Raw genomic sequence first — 15143 nt, 5'->3', positions numbered from 1 at the left:
GATTAAATGTTAACGTGTCTTCGTCCGACAGCTTATCAAAGCAGAAAATATATAGTTAGGGAAACTCCTGTGCTTTGTGCACCTTCCGTAGCGCCACGTCTCGGGAATTAGTTAGCATACTAGCTTGTTAGCAGCCATTCAAGTAGCCTGTCAACGAAAAGCAAAGCGACGTCAGGAATGGCTCTGATTGGCCGATTGTCGTCACGTGACAACCCCTGCTGCGATTCCCTGGTCCACAGGACTTGACATTCTTCCCTCGTTATATAAACCTTTCTTGTGCCTACTTTATCATACCTGTAGAATTCATGTTTTGGGATCCTTCTTATCTGTAGACACTTTGTTGTAATTGAACAGTGGCACAATATTTGTTAACATTTTTTTCTTTTCTGTACACCACAGAGTCACAACAAAACAAACGATGTGCTTCTCGAGAAGACTTTTTTGCTTTAATTCAAGGATTTTAATAGAAATATCCCATTAAGCATTTAGAGTAACAGCTGTTTGGAGGTCATATGTAATCTGTATGTAGTCGTATTAATAATACATAAGCAGCACTTACTGGCCAGTGTAGGTCACAGTTAAGCAACCTTTGCTTTTGTTTTCTGACTATATGTTGGGATGAAATTACCTTTTCAAGTAACATCTTAACAGTGTCTGGGAAAAAATGTGTAACATGCAGCGGCACGGTGACTTAGTGGTGAACATTGTTGCCTCAAAGTGAGAAGGTCCTGGGATCACTTCTCACCTGATCCTTTCTGTCTGGAGTTGGCATGGCTTCCCTCCAGGTGCTCCGGCTTCTTCTCACTTCCAAAGAGGTGCAGGTTAGGCGAATTAGAAACTTTAAATTGACTGTCTACATGTGGCTCTGTGATAGACTGGCAGCCTGTTCAGCTTCTCATCTAATGACCCCTCCAGCTCCCATCACCCTTAATTGTGATAATGCAGTATAGAAAATAACTGAATGAAGCTGTGGTCCAAGTGCTGTGCCGTGTCTCTTACTCTGCAGTGGGTCTTGGTGTGAAATCATCGTGTACACAAACAGAAAAACTGTAAACTTAATTTAAAACCTAACCTTAGCCCTAAACCTAACCAAAATCCCTTACCATAACTCTTAACATGGCTGCGCTACATGTAAATGGAATTTGGAATTATTAATACAGCGAGGACTGGTGGCCACCTTGTAATTGGACAACCAAAATGTAAGGGTTGTTATTAAAGCATTTGCAGAGAATCTGAATGTCTTCAAAATCAGATTGCGTCAATATTGGCAAAGCAATCCACTCTGCTTGGACTAATATACAAATATTGAACGTTTATGAGTGCAGTGGTGAGAATATTTGCATCAGTTGAATGACGGAATGTCACATGTACCACTGAACAATGCAAAGAAGGAGCTTCCTCTCTTACTGTGTTGCTGTGAGACTTGGCCACTAACTAGTGATCTAAGGCAGTGATTTTCAACCTTTTTTGAGCCGTGGCACCCTTTTTATATTTATAAAATCCTGTGGCACACCACCAACCAAAATAATATTATAATGCTATTACCTCTGGTTTTGCGCAAAACCCAAATATTATTATTATTATTATTATTAATAGAAAATCGATACAGAAAACACCGCATTTCGAAAATCCTCAAGCATTTTGCGCTTTGATCTCAAGTAGGGCTGTCACGATTAGGAATTTCTGGAAACGATTAATTGTCAGACAAATAATTGCGATTGATGAATATATTGTCTATTTTTTTTCTTTTTTTCCCCTTCTTTATATTCTACTATTGTAGTATAATTACACAACTCTGGAAGAACGTTTGGCTTCTGTGAGTGGAGAAACTGGGAATGGTGCAACATTTTTATTTTTATCTTCATTTTACATACAGTCCCAACTTTTTTCTGAATTGTGGTTGTTTCTTGCATTTCTGAAATTGTTTCTCCTCATCAGTCATGTTTTGTGCTTAAACACTACATTAAGCTCAAGATTGAACAAATAAATACCTTTGGAAAGTAACAGCTGTTTAAGTTCAGAGTTCTCACCTGCGTTTTGTGATCTGTGCGTCTGAACATTTTTTTTTTTTGGCTCAGTTCATTCATATATTATCATTTTTTAAATATGTTTTTAAAGATATTTGACCATTTATTTCATCTCATGATCTCATAAATTCAGCATACGACGCGCACATGGTGTGAACAGGACGGTAACGGCAGAATCACACTTTTAGAGAAAGTTCAGAGAGAAGTAAAGGCAGCTTCACGTTTCCGTTTTGTTAACGTTCACTCGGGTTAAAATCCTCTCTCTGCTCCGCGCTCGCTGCGCACTGAACGTGTCGCGCCTGCATTCAGGAATCTCCCTCACCCACCCCCTCCCTCGCAGTCTGCAGCCTGTTAACTCAGCGCACACAGGCACAGACACACACGCCGACAGCTCCGCATTTTAGACGGCTTTTGAAGGAGACGGCACTGTTTTAATCGGCCGTCAGCCTCCTTGTTATTGTCCCGCCTTAAGACGAGAGCGAGGCTGCAGCACGTTTGACGTCAGATTCTGAGTCGTTTTATGCTTTGTGGATAAAATAAATAATTCACGGTAATCGCGAATATGAAAAATAATCGCGAATATGAAAAATACCCACGGCACCCCTGACGATCGATCACCCCGGTTGAGAATCACTGATCTAAGGTGACTGGATGTTACGGGTCTAATGATACACTTGCTCTAGGATTCTATGCATAATGACATCCTCTTCCCACAGATTACTAGCAAGTATTTTTGTGAATGTTTTAAATTTAAAGAAAGTAGTCTGAAATAAAACTCATTGTGTCCTTGATGTTTTGTTTCGTATTTATATATTTTATAAATCTTTTGATTTTTCTAGAAGAGGCCATTATTTCTTCTGTGCAGCTGTTGACTTTTCTTGGTATCATGATACTAAAAAAAAAATTTCTGATACAGTTTTCATGATACAATTGTCACGACTCACATTGCATCATGACATCCCTACTGGATGTCTTAGGTCTCTCTGGAGGATCCTTGGGTACTGCTGGAATGCCTTTGTGTCAAATTAAATGTTATTTAGGACAATGGTTCACAACCTTTATTCTTTGGAGATCCCCTATTTGTACATAAGACTGAGCGCCCCCCAGTGCGCGCATGCGCACGCACACACACACACACACACACACACACACACCCACACCCCAACACCTCAAAAGAATGAAGTAATTAATTTCAGTTTTTTTTTTGACAAAAATTTACTTTAACACATACCGAATCACTTTTATTGATAGTTCACATCCCGTTATTGTTGAATTAAATTACTATCGATTAACCAGTGAGTTAAGCATTGTGACTTTGTGTAACATGCACTTGTAATTTTGACAGCGGAATAGGTCCCAGACTCACTTCATCTAAATTCTGGGTCTGTTAGTGAAGCTCAGTTCTCGCTGCCGGCGATCACCTTAGCATTCCCTCTGCTTCCCTGTTGATTTTGCTGTTGGTGAACTCGTACCTTTTTCTCTCTGTCCGAGGCACTGATGACATTGCACAAGGCTAACGGCTGTGCCCCACAGGATGCTGGATTGACCATGAGATGTCCTTGCTGAAGCTGACGCATCACACTGCAGTCTGCTTTTGGAATATACTCTTCTATGATTACGTGATAGATGGATGATGGCCCTGCATCCCAGAGTGCCTCGGATGAGTTAGTTTTATCACTTGTGTTGTGAGAGAACACTGGCTTAAACATGATCCAGCATGTAGGTGCCTCAGTGTTGATTATCTCAGCAGCTGGAAAAAGTCAAGGACACGCCCACGTTTAACCAGGCTGTGGCTGGTTTGGATGGACTGGTTGTCTACCTGCTTGATACATTCACCACTCGATAAACCCCCTCATTAAATACAACCTAAAAAGTGTGTCTTATGAGGAACATCAAAGTGATGATATACATTTGGGTTTTTGTGAGATAATTAAACCACTTTATATTTATTTTTAAATGCATAAAGTATGAATCCACTCGGATTGTGTTGTGTTCTAGAGGAGTGGAGCATAATCATATTCTTCTGACTTTTAACGCTTGTCATTTTTTTTTTTTTTTTCAAAAATGTTCCTTGTTGAAAAAGAACGGTGGGAAATGTCAGACTTTCGTTCAGTAACATGATTTTCAGGCTTTTCTAGAAGGCTGGTGTTGGGAAAAGAGTTGTTTTGGGAGGCAGAGCCTTCAGCTTTCAGGCTCCTCTCCTGTGGAACCAGCTCCCAATTCAGATCAGGGAGACAGACACCCTCTCTACTTTTAAGATTAGGCTTAAAACTTTCCTTTTTGCTAAAGCTTATAGTTAGGGCTGGATCAGGTGACCCTGAACCATCCCTTAGTTATGCTGCTATAGACGTAGACTGCTGGGGGGTTCCCATGATGCACTGTTTCTTTCTCTTTTTGCTCTGTATGCACCACTCTGCATTTAATCATTAGTGATCGATCTCTGCTCCCCTCCACAGCATGTCTTTTTCCTGGTTCTCTCCCTCAGCCCCAACCAGTCCCAGCAGAAGACTGCCCCTCCCTGAGCCTGGTTCTGCTAGAGGTTTCTTCCTGTTAAAAGGGAGTTTTTCCTTCCCACTGTAGCCAAGTGCTTGCTCACAGGGGGTCGTTTTGACCGTTGGGGTTTTACATAATTATTGTATGGCCTTGCCTTACAATATAAAGCGCCTTGGGGCAACTGTTTGTTGTGATTTGGCGCTATATAAAAAAAATTGATTGATTGATTGATTGATTTTGGGAAATTAAATGTGGTTGTTTTCATATCTGTATCTAATGACTTTTTAATTTTCTTTAGCTCCCATAAAGACATCGGAGACGCTGTTTGAGGCTTTTGAGAAAATAGGAAATAAGCAAAACAAGGAGCAGGTTCCACCACCAGCGGAGCCATCAAACAAAAAACCCGCATCAAACAAACCGTCCAAGAAATCTCAATCGAGCAGTACTCAAAGTTCTACAAGCCACAAGAACCTGGAGGAAGCCTTCAAAGCTGTGAGTAATGCACGGGCCACGTTTTCTCTCCTTGAAAGTTTTATTTGTACTCTTATACATTGGATGAAAATTGTTTTGCAGTGAAATTACATGTTTGAGTAGCACAAACATAATTTTTGCACCTGGTGTAAGGGTTGAGGTTGGCCAAAGACAACCGAACTTCCAGATCGATCAGGTCAAGGTCACAGACCAAGGTCAAAATTTTTCATTCACTTTTTTCTTTCATTGTTACTCAAGTATTGTTTCTAAATCAAATTGCTGTGATTGTAGCTTGTTCACTTGTCTTACTGTTTGAAAACCAGAGGGGGCAAATCTGGAGCATTTTGACACCGTTGGTGATGTAATGAGGCCATACATACCAAATCATGCGCCTTCTTTTTGATATGGACTCGGGACTGGTGTTTCAAAATGCAGATGTTTCAAAGGTTTCATAATGTTTTGAGTATCCATCTGTAATTTTCAGTACAGATGAAAAGTTTTCCTTCCCAGCCACACATTCTGTACATTCGTGGATCCCGGTGTCGCAGACCGGACGCCCCCCACCCCCCCCTAAAAATTGGTCCACCCTGGCTCCACAGCACATGCGTCATTTGGGACCACAGCAGCTGGTGTGAGACTGAGTTTCTACACCCAAACCAATCAAAGGGAAAATTGTGATCTTTAACCATCAGATGAGAAGGTAAAACCTCTTAAATCATTCTAAAGTCAGCGTTAAGCAGAAACAAGGCGATAATCAGTGAGTCGTCACTACTGACGCTTTGAAATGACGGAGGTGCAGTGAACGCAGCACCAGCAGCTTGTGCTGCTGCTCTCTGATCCTTTCCTCCATCTTTTATGAAATTTTGCTAAATTTATGTGGAAATGATTGTTGTACTAAAGCTTCAGATATGTCACTGAGATGACTGTAGTACAGTTTAAAGCAGAAACCAGGTGCTAATCGGTGAACTGCAGCTGACACTTTGAAATGACGCGTGCACAGTGAAGGCAGGGCGGACCGGTTTTAAGGGGGGACTGCAACACCGATTTACTTTCCTGTTCTCTTGTATGTTTTATCCTGTATATGCCCACATAATGTACATCGTGTTTCTCCCTGCGGTTATTGGCAGATGTGGTATAGTATAGAGTTGCCATTGGGACTGATCTAGTGCATCAAAGACAGTAGTCAACTAATTGTTTACATGATGTGCTCTTTAATGTGATGAGTTACAACATATAGCATTTATTGTTATTCTATACTCATCCTGGCTGGGATGGACTAACTCGCCTATCTGTGTTTTGGCAGTCTGGGCCCTATGTTTTTACCAGCATAGCGAATAAGCCAAATCGGCATTATCAACATGCATGTGCCGTGACAGTGTCAAATCTTCTGGTCAGCGTTCATGCTTACCCACTTTAGTAAATGAAGCATAGAAGCTGCAGTGTGTGGTCCATCTATATCGTGCCTTTAAAGTTAAATTAGTAGTTGTTTTAAGCAGTGTTAAAACACCATTCCAGGTCCACCTTGTTCTGTGGATGATAGGTGTGGACTACAAAAGTGGAAATGGCAAATTTGCTCAGCACAGGAGTGAAAACGCATTAATTCTGTACTCCCAATTTTTCAGACAGAATTGTAATATACTGTAGGATGTGCTGAGTGGACTAAATTAGTAAGTTAGAATTATTATTTATACTTTTGTGTTAAATATCTCGATTAACCCAGTTAAATGTTGATAATGCCAATACTACAGTACTGCTGCATAGATCTGTTGATTCATAGTGTGAAGTATATTGCACTGGTTACTATATATGTGTGTGTGTGTGTAAAACTTAAAAATGGACTGATCTCAATCTGTATTACTAGAAATGGACAGGTCTCGGTCTGTATGTGTGTTGCGTGGCCATGCAAGTTTTGCTTGTCTTTCTGTATGAGATACTTGTTAATATCTTCATACATGCAGCACAGCCATTTGCTTGTTGCTGATGTCTCATTTTCTCAATCTGACCGTTCAGGAATTTTGGATCAGGAATTGTCAACTGATAAACATCAGTAAAGCCTTCTATTTTTTTCTTAATGGTCATCTTTAGTTAGTACTATGGGGGGGGATTTTGTCGTGTTGGTGCAGCCACAAGTTCTTTCTTCCAATGTCCACCTTTTTACAAAAATCTTTCAAAACATTGACTTTCTAGTGCTCATAATTTTCAGTATTTACATTGCTGTTGGCCGTTACAGTGTGCTTTGGGTAATAATGAACTTTGACCCGTCCAAGCATGCACCATGTGTACTGAAACGCTGAATTGACTTATTGTGGATCCTTGCGTGGCTATTTTGAGGAACTGTGTTTACTGTTGTCACTGTTATGAAGTCATGTATCAACTGTCTCTTGGTCACATGACAAGAGATTTGACCTTTTGTTTATTGAAAGATCAAAACTGTTTGAATCAGAGATGGATAACATGATGGGAGGGACTGTTTGTCAAGGATAAAGTGATTCAGTTTTGGACATAATCAAATATCAATGCCTTACAAAACCAGATATTGTGGTGTTACTGAATCACAAGGAATGAATTTACATGAATTTGTGTCAAACATGTACAGTGCTGGGGTTACACTCTAACTCTTGCCATTTTTGTAGTTTTACAGGAACATTTATGGGACTGTTTGGGAGTTTTTTTTTCCCCTTCTTGTTTCCCTAAATCACTTTGTGTACATGATTGTGTACATTACTAACTAAAAATGCAATAGGAGCACACATATCGCTGGACAACCATTTATCTGCCGACCAATCCGTTGCTGTAAGGGCGTTTTCATCATCATATGACATTTGAATAGCCTTTTAAAAATCAGAGCACAGAAATGCACAGCTGTTTTTGGTCACATGCTGGGTCATCATCTTGGCTTTTACATAATGGAGGCTTTGTTTTTGACTGCGGTCTTGCTGCCTTCTCTGTCTTGTTGTGGTGTTCAGCTTGATGTTGGAGACTTGAAGCAGCAGTTGGCTCGCAGTCAGACTCTGTTCCCGGAGAACCCGTCTGTGTGGGTCAAGGACCTGGCCGGGTACCTCAACTTCCATCTGGCTGCACCGGAGACTGAACCCACACTTAGCAGCTATGCTCACGGTCTGTCAGACTTCAGATTTAAATCCTCCAAAACATGCTGGAAAATACTTTACCATCTGAAACTGTTGTAAAGCCTTGAATGTTGGACGTGGCGCGTTGGCTGGTTTTTGACATGTTTCTGTTGTCAACACTGAACTCTTTATCATCAGTCGGCCATTCTTCACATCCAGTGTTTTCTCTTTTGTTTTCAGATTACCCATACTGCCTTACGGGAAAAGAGCTCAGGGGAGTGATGAAGGGTTTGTTTGGGCGCTGCACCGACATTCTGCCAGATTTCTTTGACCATTGTGTTTACTCCATGCTCAAAGTGCTGGACAGACAGTCAGGTACATGCAAGATCTTCCCAACAGTCTAAAAGAAGACGTGCATTTGAGGTGTCATTCAGTCCAAAACACAGAACACAAATCCATTTGTGGCCTGTCAAAGTTCTTGCCACCATCCTGTGTGCGGTTTGGTGGTCAAACAAGCAAACACATTGTGGTGATGGATGATATCAGTGTGCCATCAGTGATGGACCACATGTCATTTTTAGACAGAAGGCCTTACTCGCACTTATGAGCATAAGTATTTTTGGTCTTTAAACTTCATGAGTACTGTGTCTGGAAAGTAATTGCATTTGAAACTAACAATGACACTTAGGTTTTGTTGTGTGCTGGGGAAGAGGGGGGCCTAAATGAAGTATTTCATCAATTTTTAGCTTTGGTTACAGCAAGTGTGTAATTCAACATAGATAGAATCATTTAGGTGCTACTGTTTTGTATTGCACAAAAGGGGTTGGTAATGTTAGACCTTACTTGTGTGACGTGCCTTGAGGCAACTTTGTTGTGATTTGGTGCTATATAAAAGAAAATAAGTTGAAATTGAAAAGACGGCAAGTTTAAAAAATTTTTTTTTTTTTTTTTTTTTTTTGTTTGTTTTCCAGGAGAGCAGTTGCATGGCTACAGAGTTTGTATTCAAGCAGTCCTACAAGACAGACCGAAACTGGCTACTCAAAACTTAGCAGAGGTAAGCAGCTGTGTGTGTGTGTGTGTGTGTGTGTGTGTGTGTGTGTGTGTGTGTGTGTGTGTGTGTGTCCCGCTCTCCTGTTGTTACATTTACAGACATTACTGTTTTTATTTAATTGAAAATAAAATGCCACATTGAAAGAAATGTCAAGCATGCAGTGCCGAGTACTTGAAGTTTTTTCATGTGAGCAAAATATTCAGTGGTATATTAAGGTTTTCCCGTTGAAGTACAGAGTGTTTTACTGTTTAAAGAAAGGTATGTGTATGTGAGCGCATGTGAGCAAGATGAACAGTGCCAATGTCAAGAAGTAATAAAAATGTGTGTTCCGGCTCTGAACTCCTGGTTCAAGGCAAAAATGTATTTATTCTCTGTTATATTAACAGACATGGATCCCGGATATACTGTATCCAGCACCAGCGTACTCACATGTCCTTGATTTCTGTACTTTAGTTTGTTTAATACCAGCATCACAGACTTTTATTTAATGAAAAAGTTAAATATGGCATCATATTGAATGTGCTGTGAACTGGAGTGTATCTCATAACTGTGTATCTTAACTGCGCTTGAAGTCATCTGACAGGTCAAATCAAATCAGTTTTATTTATATAGCGCCAAATCACAACAAACAGTTGCCCCAAGCCGCTTTATGTATTGTATGGCAAAAGCCATACAATAATTACAGAAAAACCCCAACGGTCAAAATGACCCGTGAGCAAGCACTTGGCGACAGTAGGAAGGAAAAACTCCCTTTTAACAGGAAGAAACCTCCAGCAGAACCAGGCTCAGGGTCAAATCTATGTTGCCGTCATGACCAGTGTTGTTGTCTATTTAAAAAATCTTCGAGCTAACTGAAACACAGAGGCTTCACCTGAAGGAAACATGAACTACTGTAATTTCCAGACTATAAGCCGCTACTTTTTTCACATTCTTTGAACACTGTGGCTTTTTCAATGATGCGGCTTATTTCTGGATTTTTACAGGCTTTTTCATAACTCTAAATACGTCAGTTGATGCTGTCAGTTGAATTCCTGATTGCTGCTCTACTCATGCGGCATAAATTCACAGACAGTGTAAATATAAGGTCGTACCTGTTCATTTAGTGAAGAAAAGTCACTCCCCAGCACTTTGCTCTCAAGTTGCACTGTCAGATCAGTTAGCGGAGAGGCGCCTTCTCTCCCACCCTTCCAAACCGGTTCTCTGTCTTGGTGCAACACGTTAAAAAAGTCACAGCGCCTCTTTAACGTCTCATTTACCACCGACTCCATCCGATCCTGGCTGCACGCGATGAAAGTTTGAAAAAGGAAAAAGTTAAAATTACTCAGTTCTCAGTATGTAGCAGAGACACCGTGCATGCGCGCTGGATGACGTGCGCATCAATATTTACGTGTAGCACTTCAGGCAAAAAAGCATTTATGTTATGTATTTAATTAAAAGTTAAAAAAAAATCTTTCTGTGTAAATATCTCATGTTACAACGTGGAGAACCGCGGCTTATTTATGTACAATTTCTTTTTTAGATTGGTGGGTGTGGCTAATATTCAGGTGCGCTGTATAGTCTGGAAATTACAGTAGTTAGTTTTCAATGCAAAATAGTAAATCTACTTGTAAACTAGAGGAACCGTCTTAATCTTGTGTGACGTCCTCAAGTGGTTTTGGGATGTCTGAAAGGTGTTGAACAATTTTGGCTTGAGTTGAAAGTTGTAGGCATTTTTGGTAGCGGACAAAATGTTACTTAATGCTTAAGTATAATGTGTTAGGAAATGTGGAAAGGTTTTGGTTAAGAGTCAACTTTATCTTGACTGTCTGGTTGATCTAATTTAATTGATTGTTGGTGTCTGGCAGATGTGATGAATTTAATTACATGACTCTCGAAAATCAAAATAGCAGCCTTGATCTTGAAACTTCATAATGACCATCAAACGGAATGCTCTAAAATCTCAAATGTTACTCACTTTTCTATGGATCACATGACTTAAGGAAAGGTCAGAAATGCAGCTAATCAGTGATATACTTTTGTATTGTGTTTGACAAGATGAGTAATCTGGTATTTTCAACAAGTTTGGATCATTTTGATCCCTATCAAAAATGCCTTCCCCTCTGAGAGACACTCAACCAAAATGTGTTCAGTATCCTTCAGGCAGTCAAACTTAGTTCCCTGTGGCCAAATCACAGAACATTAAGCTTGTCCATGTATTAAAAAGATAAATGCATTTGGTTTAAGGCATCCGTGTAGAAAAATTTGATTTAAAATAGTCACAGAAGATGACATATTTCAGGACCTGCTGTGTCCTTTTCTAAATTTCTCTATACCAAAAGTAACAAAACTGTTGCATCACACTGACAGTGTGAAAGAAAAGTATTACCTGTCTTAGGTTTTTGATTTGAATGATTCAGCGGAACTCGTGATGTCCTTGTTGTTAGTTATATTTAATAAATGTGAATTATTTGTAAGTGCATTTAATATATAATGTGATTGTGTCTGTAAGTGGTGTTACATAGTTAAACTGTACTGTCAAGTAAGTTACTGTCTGAATTTAAAAATTCTTTCACAGCAGTTGTCATTGATTTCTGACTGTATTTCAGAAGCACCTAAATACAATATTAAGAAATATAAATATAGATATTTTACACTTGCATGATGGTTCATGACTGACTGAAGGATTTTGTTAATCTGATTGTCGACCCCTCCCTTCTTTTTATTTTTTTAGTCTTACTGTGGGACATTACACTAGCCACCATACTTTGTGCTAACATAACATATCCCCTGATTTTATAGCTTTGGAGTGTCTGTGTGAGCATTTTAATCAGTTTTCCCAGTTAATGGGCTTTGACCTTTTGAATTAACCTCTTTTTATATGTGCCTTCCTCTCTAGTATTTGGAGATACTGCGGTCAGTTCAAAATCGTCCAGCAAAGTGTTTGACTATCATGTGGGCTCTGGGCCAAGCTGGATTTTATGACCTGAGCCAGGGACTACGAGGTCAAACACTCAACACTACAAAACAGTTTGCACACTGCAGTTCCTCTTAAAAACTGTGTATTTCAATGAAACGTCGCATGTTGGTAGCACACCATATGAAGATGTGTGTGACGGAAAGTAATTACAAATTGATGTCTGCAATGGGAGATAACTGGACTTTTTTTTTTTTAATCATATTTAGCAGTAGCATGTATAAACAGACCTGTTTGGCTCTTCAGCGTTTCGTCACGAAAGGTTTACTACCATCAGTGTACAATACAGGTCACTCAGCAAGTTGTGTGTCTAATTTTCTGATCTTAATCATAGATTTCTGGCATATATTGTCTGTTTCTATCAGTTTCACAAAAATGTATGCTGTTGAGAAAAGTTGGCAAAAATCAGATGTTGCCAGCTCCTCTTTTTGGTGGCTCCTTGGTGGTATTGTTGTTTGTTTACTTATTTTTATCTGTGTTACTTTTGAAAGAAGAAACGCCTCTTTGAGTTTTCTGATAAGTCAGAATTCTAAACAACTAGTTATAAAGAGATAAGTTATTCTATTTTTATACAAAACTGGCTGACAAAATGATGTTAATTTCCTGTGGCACAAATGGTGCATTTTATGAAGTCCAGACAGCCAAAAACACAACAGATGCCAATTACACTCTTGCATCACAAATTTCCCCTGCCTTCATTCAGCCAGTCGACTCCTTGCTGCGTGTCGGGGAACAAAAAAGTGCACTGACTGTTCAGATTTCTGGGCCATCATCAGTGAAAGATGTGTTGTAAGGGTTTGAGCTGCTGACTGAGCCAACTCACTCGTCACTTAAAAAGTACAGTGTTTGTGAAAGCTCCCCCCCAGTTAGATGCAACAGTTTCTGTACTTGGATAATATGACAGAATAAAGGCCACATCTGTTGTTGGCTTGACACATCTAATGTTATAAATCCGATGTTCTTTGTGTTAACAAGTCAGTCATTTTGTTTCAGTGTGGCTGGGTATCATGCTCCCTGTGCTGGGAATGAAGTCCTTGTCTTCATATGCAATAGCGTATCTGGGGAAACTTCTCCTGTAAGTCTGACAAATCTGTTTGTCTTGTCTCATCTGTTTCTACACGTCTGTTATGTTAATTACTGCATTAAGGTGTTTTATGATATATGAGGTCTGTCCAAAAAGTATCAGACCTTTTTATTTTTTCAAAAACCATATGGATTTGAATCATGTGTGCTTGCATGAGCCACCCTTGAACCTACATGCGCATGCGTGATTTTTTTCACGCCCGTCGGTTGCATCATTCGACTGTGAGCAGGCTTTGTGTAAGCATTGGTCCTCCCCTCTCGTTGGATTTTCATTGCGAGGTGGAACGAATTGGAGCTTTGCTGCATCAAATTTTTCCAGAAACTGTGAGAGACAGCCAGGTGGAAACCATTCGGAAGATTTAGACGGCTTTTGATGATGATCCTATGGGCATCACACAGATTAAGGAGTGTTACAACCGGTTTAAAGACGGCGCACAATGGCGGAGGGTGCGCCGTGCTTCGAGCAGCCATCGACAGGCTGAAACGACCAGATCATTTCCAAAGTGAACACTGTGTTGATCCAGGACGTCGTCTGACTACCAGAGAAATTGCAGAAGAGGTGGACATCAGCACTTTTTCGGCACATTCCACTGTTAACAGGAGATTTTGTAATGAAAGACTTGCCTCTACTGGTGGTTGGCTCTCACTGCGGTATTGTATCACTTCCTGTTCCGGAGCACAGCGGTGTTTTGCTGTATCTGTTAGCTGTTTAATCTGCGCAGTTAGATTGATCTAGTTACCTAGATAACGATTTGTTTCACAGTGTAATCTTCACGTGCCTTAACTAAACCACTCCCTCTGCTGAATCACCTCTAAATTATTTACACATTATTCACTTTGTGTGTCTTTAGGAATCCGCTAGCTTAGCGCAGCTACTAGCTCTTAGCTGGTTTAGCATGGCGGCTTCTCCTGTCTCTCCCGCACTTTTCTGCTCTGGGTGTGAATGATCTTCTTATGGCCTCAGACAGTGGACTCAACTCTGTGCTTGTTCTGTTAGACCTCAGTGCTGCTTTTGATACTGTTGACCATAAAATTTTATTACAGAGATTAGAGCATGCCATAGGTATTAAAGGCACTGCGCTGCGGTGGTTTGAATCATATTTATCTAATAGATTACAATTTGTTCATGTAAATGGGGAATCTTCTTCACAGACTAAGGTTAATTATGGAGTTCCACAAGGTTCTGTGCTAGGACCAATTTTATTCACTTTATACATGCTTCCCTTAGGCAGTATTATTAGACGGCATTGCTTAAATTTTCATTGTTACGCAGATGATACCCAGCTTTATCTATCCATGAAGCCAGAGGACACACACCAATTAGCTAAACTGCAGGATTGTCTTACAGACATAAAGACATGGATCTAATTTCCTGCTTTTAAACTCAGATAAAACTGAAGTTATTGTACTTGGCCCCACAAATCTTAGAAACATGGTGTCTAACCAGATCCTTACTCTGGATGGCATTACCCTGACCTCTAGTAATACTGTGAGAAATCTTGGAGTCATTTTTGATCAGGATATGTCATTCAAAGCGCATATTAAACAAATATGTAGGACTGCTTTTTTTGCATTTACGCAATATCTCTAAAATTAGAAAGGTCTTGTCTCAGAGTGATGCTGAAAAACTAATTCATGCATTTATTTCCTCTAGGCTGGACTATTGTAATTCATTATTATCAGGTTGTCCTAAAAGTTCCCTGAAAAGCCTTCAGTTAATTCAAAATGCTGCAGCTAGAGTACTAACGGGGACTAGGAGAGAGCATATCTCACCCATATTGTCCTCTCTTCATTGGCTTCCTGTTAATTCTAGAATAGAATTTAAAATTCTTCTTCTTACTTATAAGGTTTTGAATAATCAGGTCCCATTTTATCTTAGGGACCTCATAGTACCATATCACCCCAACAGAGTGCTTTGCTCTCAGACTGCAGGCTTACTTGTAGTTCCTAGGGTTTGTAAGAGTAGAATGGGAGGCAGAGCCTTCAGCTTTCAGGCT

General features: G+C 40.0%; 1 protein-coding gene across 2 annotated transcripts in view; it reads left to right on the top strand.

The window, feature by feature from the left end:
• Positions 1–15143, top strand: part of tmem214 (transmembrane protein 214) — a 40605-nt gene that overhangs the window by 443 nt on the left and 25019 nt on the right. For both annotated transcript variants that reach the window (XM_034161746.1, XM_034161745.1), the window contains exons 2-7: positions 4819–5012; positions 7958–8108; positions 8300–8434; positions 9031–9113; positions 11986–12091; positions 13057–13138. In XM_034161746.1, the coding sequence (XP_034017637.1) occupies positions 4819–5012; positions 7958–8108; positions 8300–8434; positions 9031–9113; positions 11986–12091; positions 13057–13138 (751 nt within the window). The remainder of the gene's footprint in view (positions 1–4818; positions 5013–7957; positions 8109–8299; positions 8435–9030; positions 9114–11985; positions 12092–13056; positions 13139–15143) is intronic.

The sequence above is a fragment of the Thalassophryne amazonica genome, chromosome 21 (assembly GCF_902500255.1).
Source record: "Thalassophryne amazonica chromosome 21, fThaAma1.1, whole genome shotgun sequence".
NCBI classification, from domain to species: Eukaryota; Metazoa; Chordata; class Actinopteri; order Batrachoidiformes; family Batrachoididae; genus Thalassophryne; species Thalassophryne amazonica.
The sequence above is the reverse complement of the archived record's forward strand: the minus strand, read 5'-3'. Positions and strand labels throughout refer to the sequence as shown.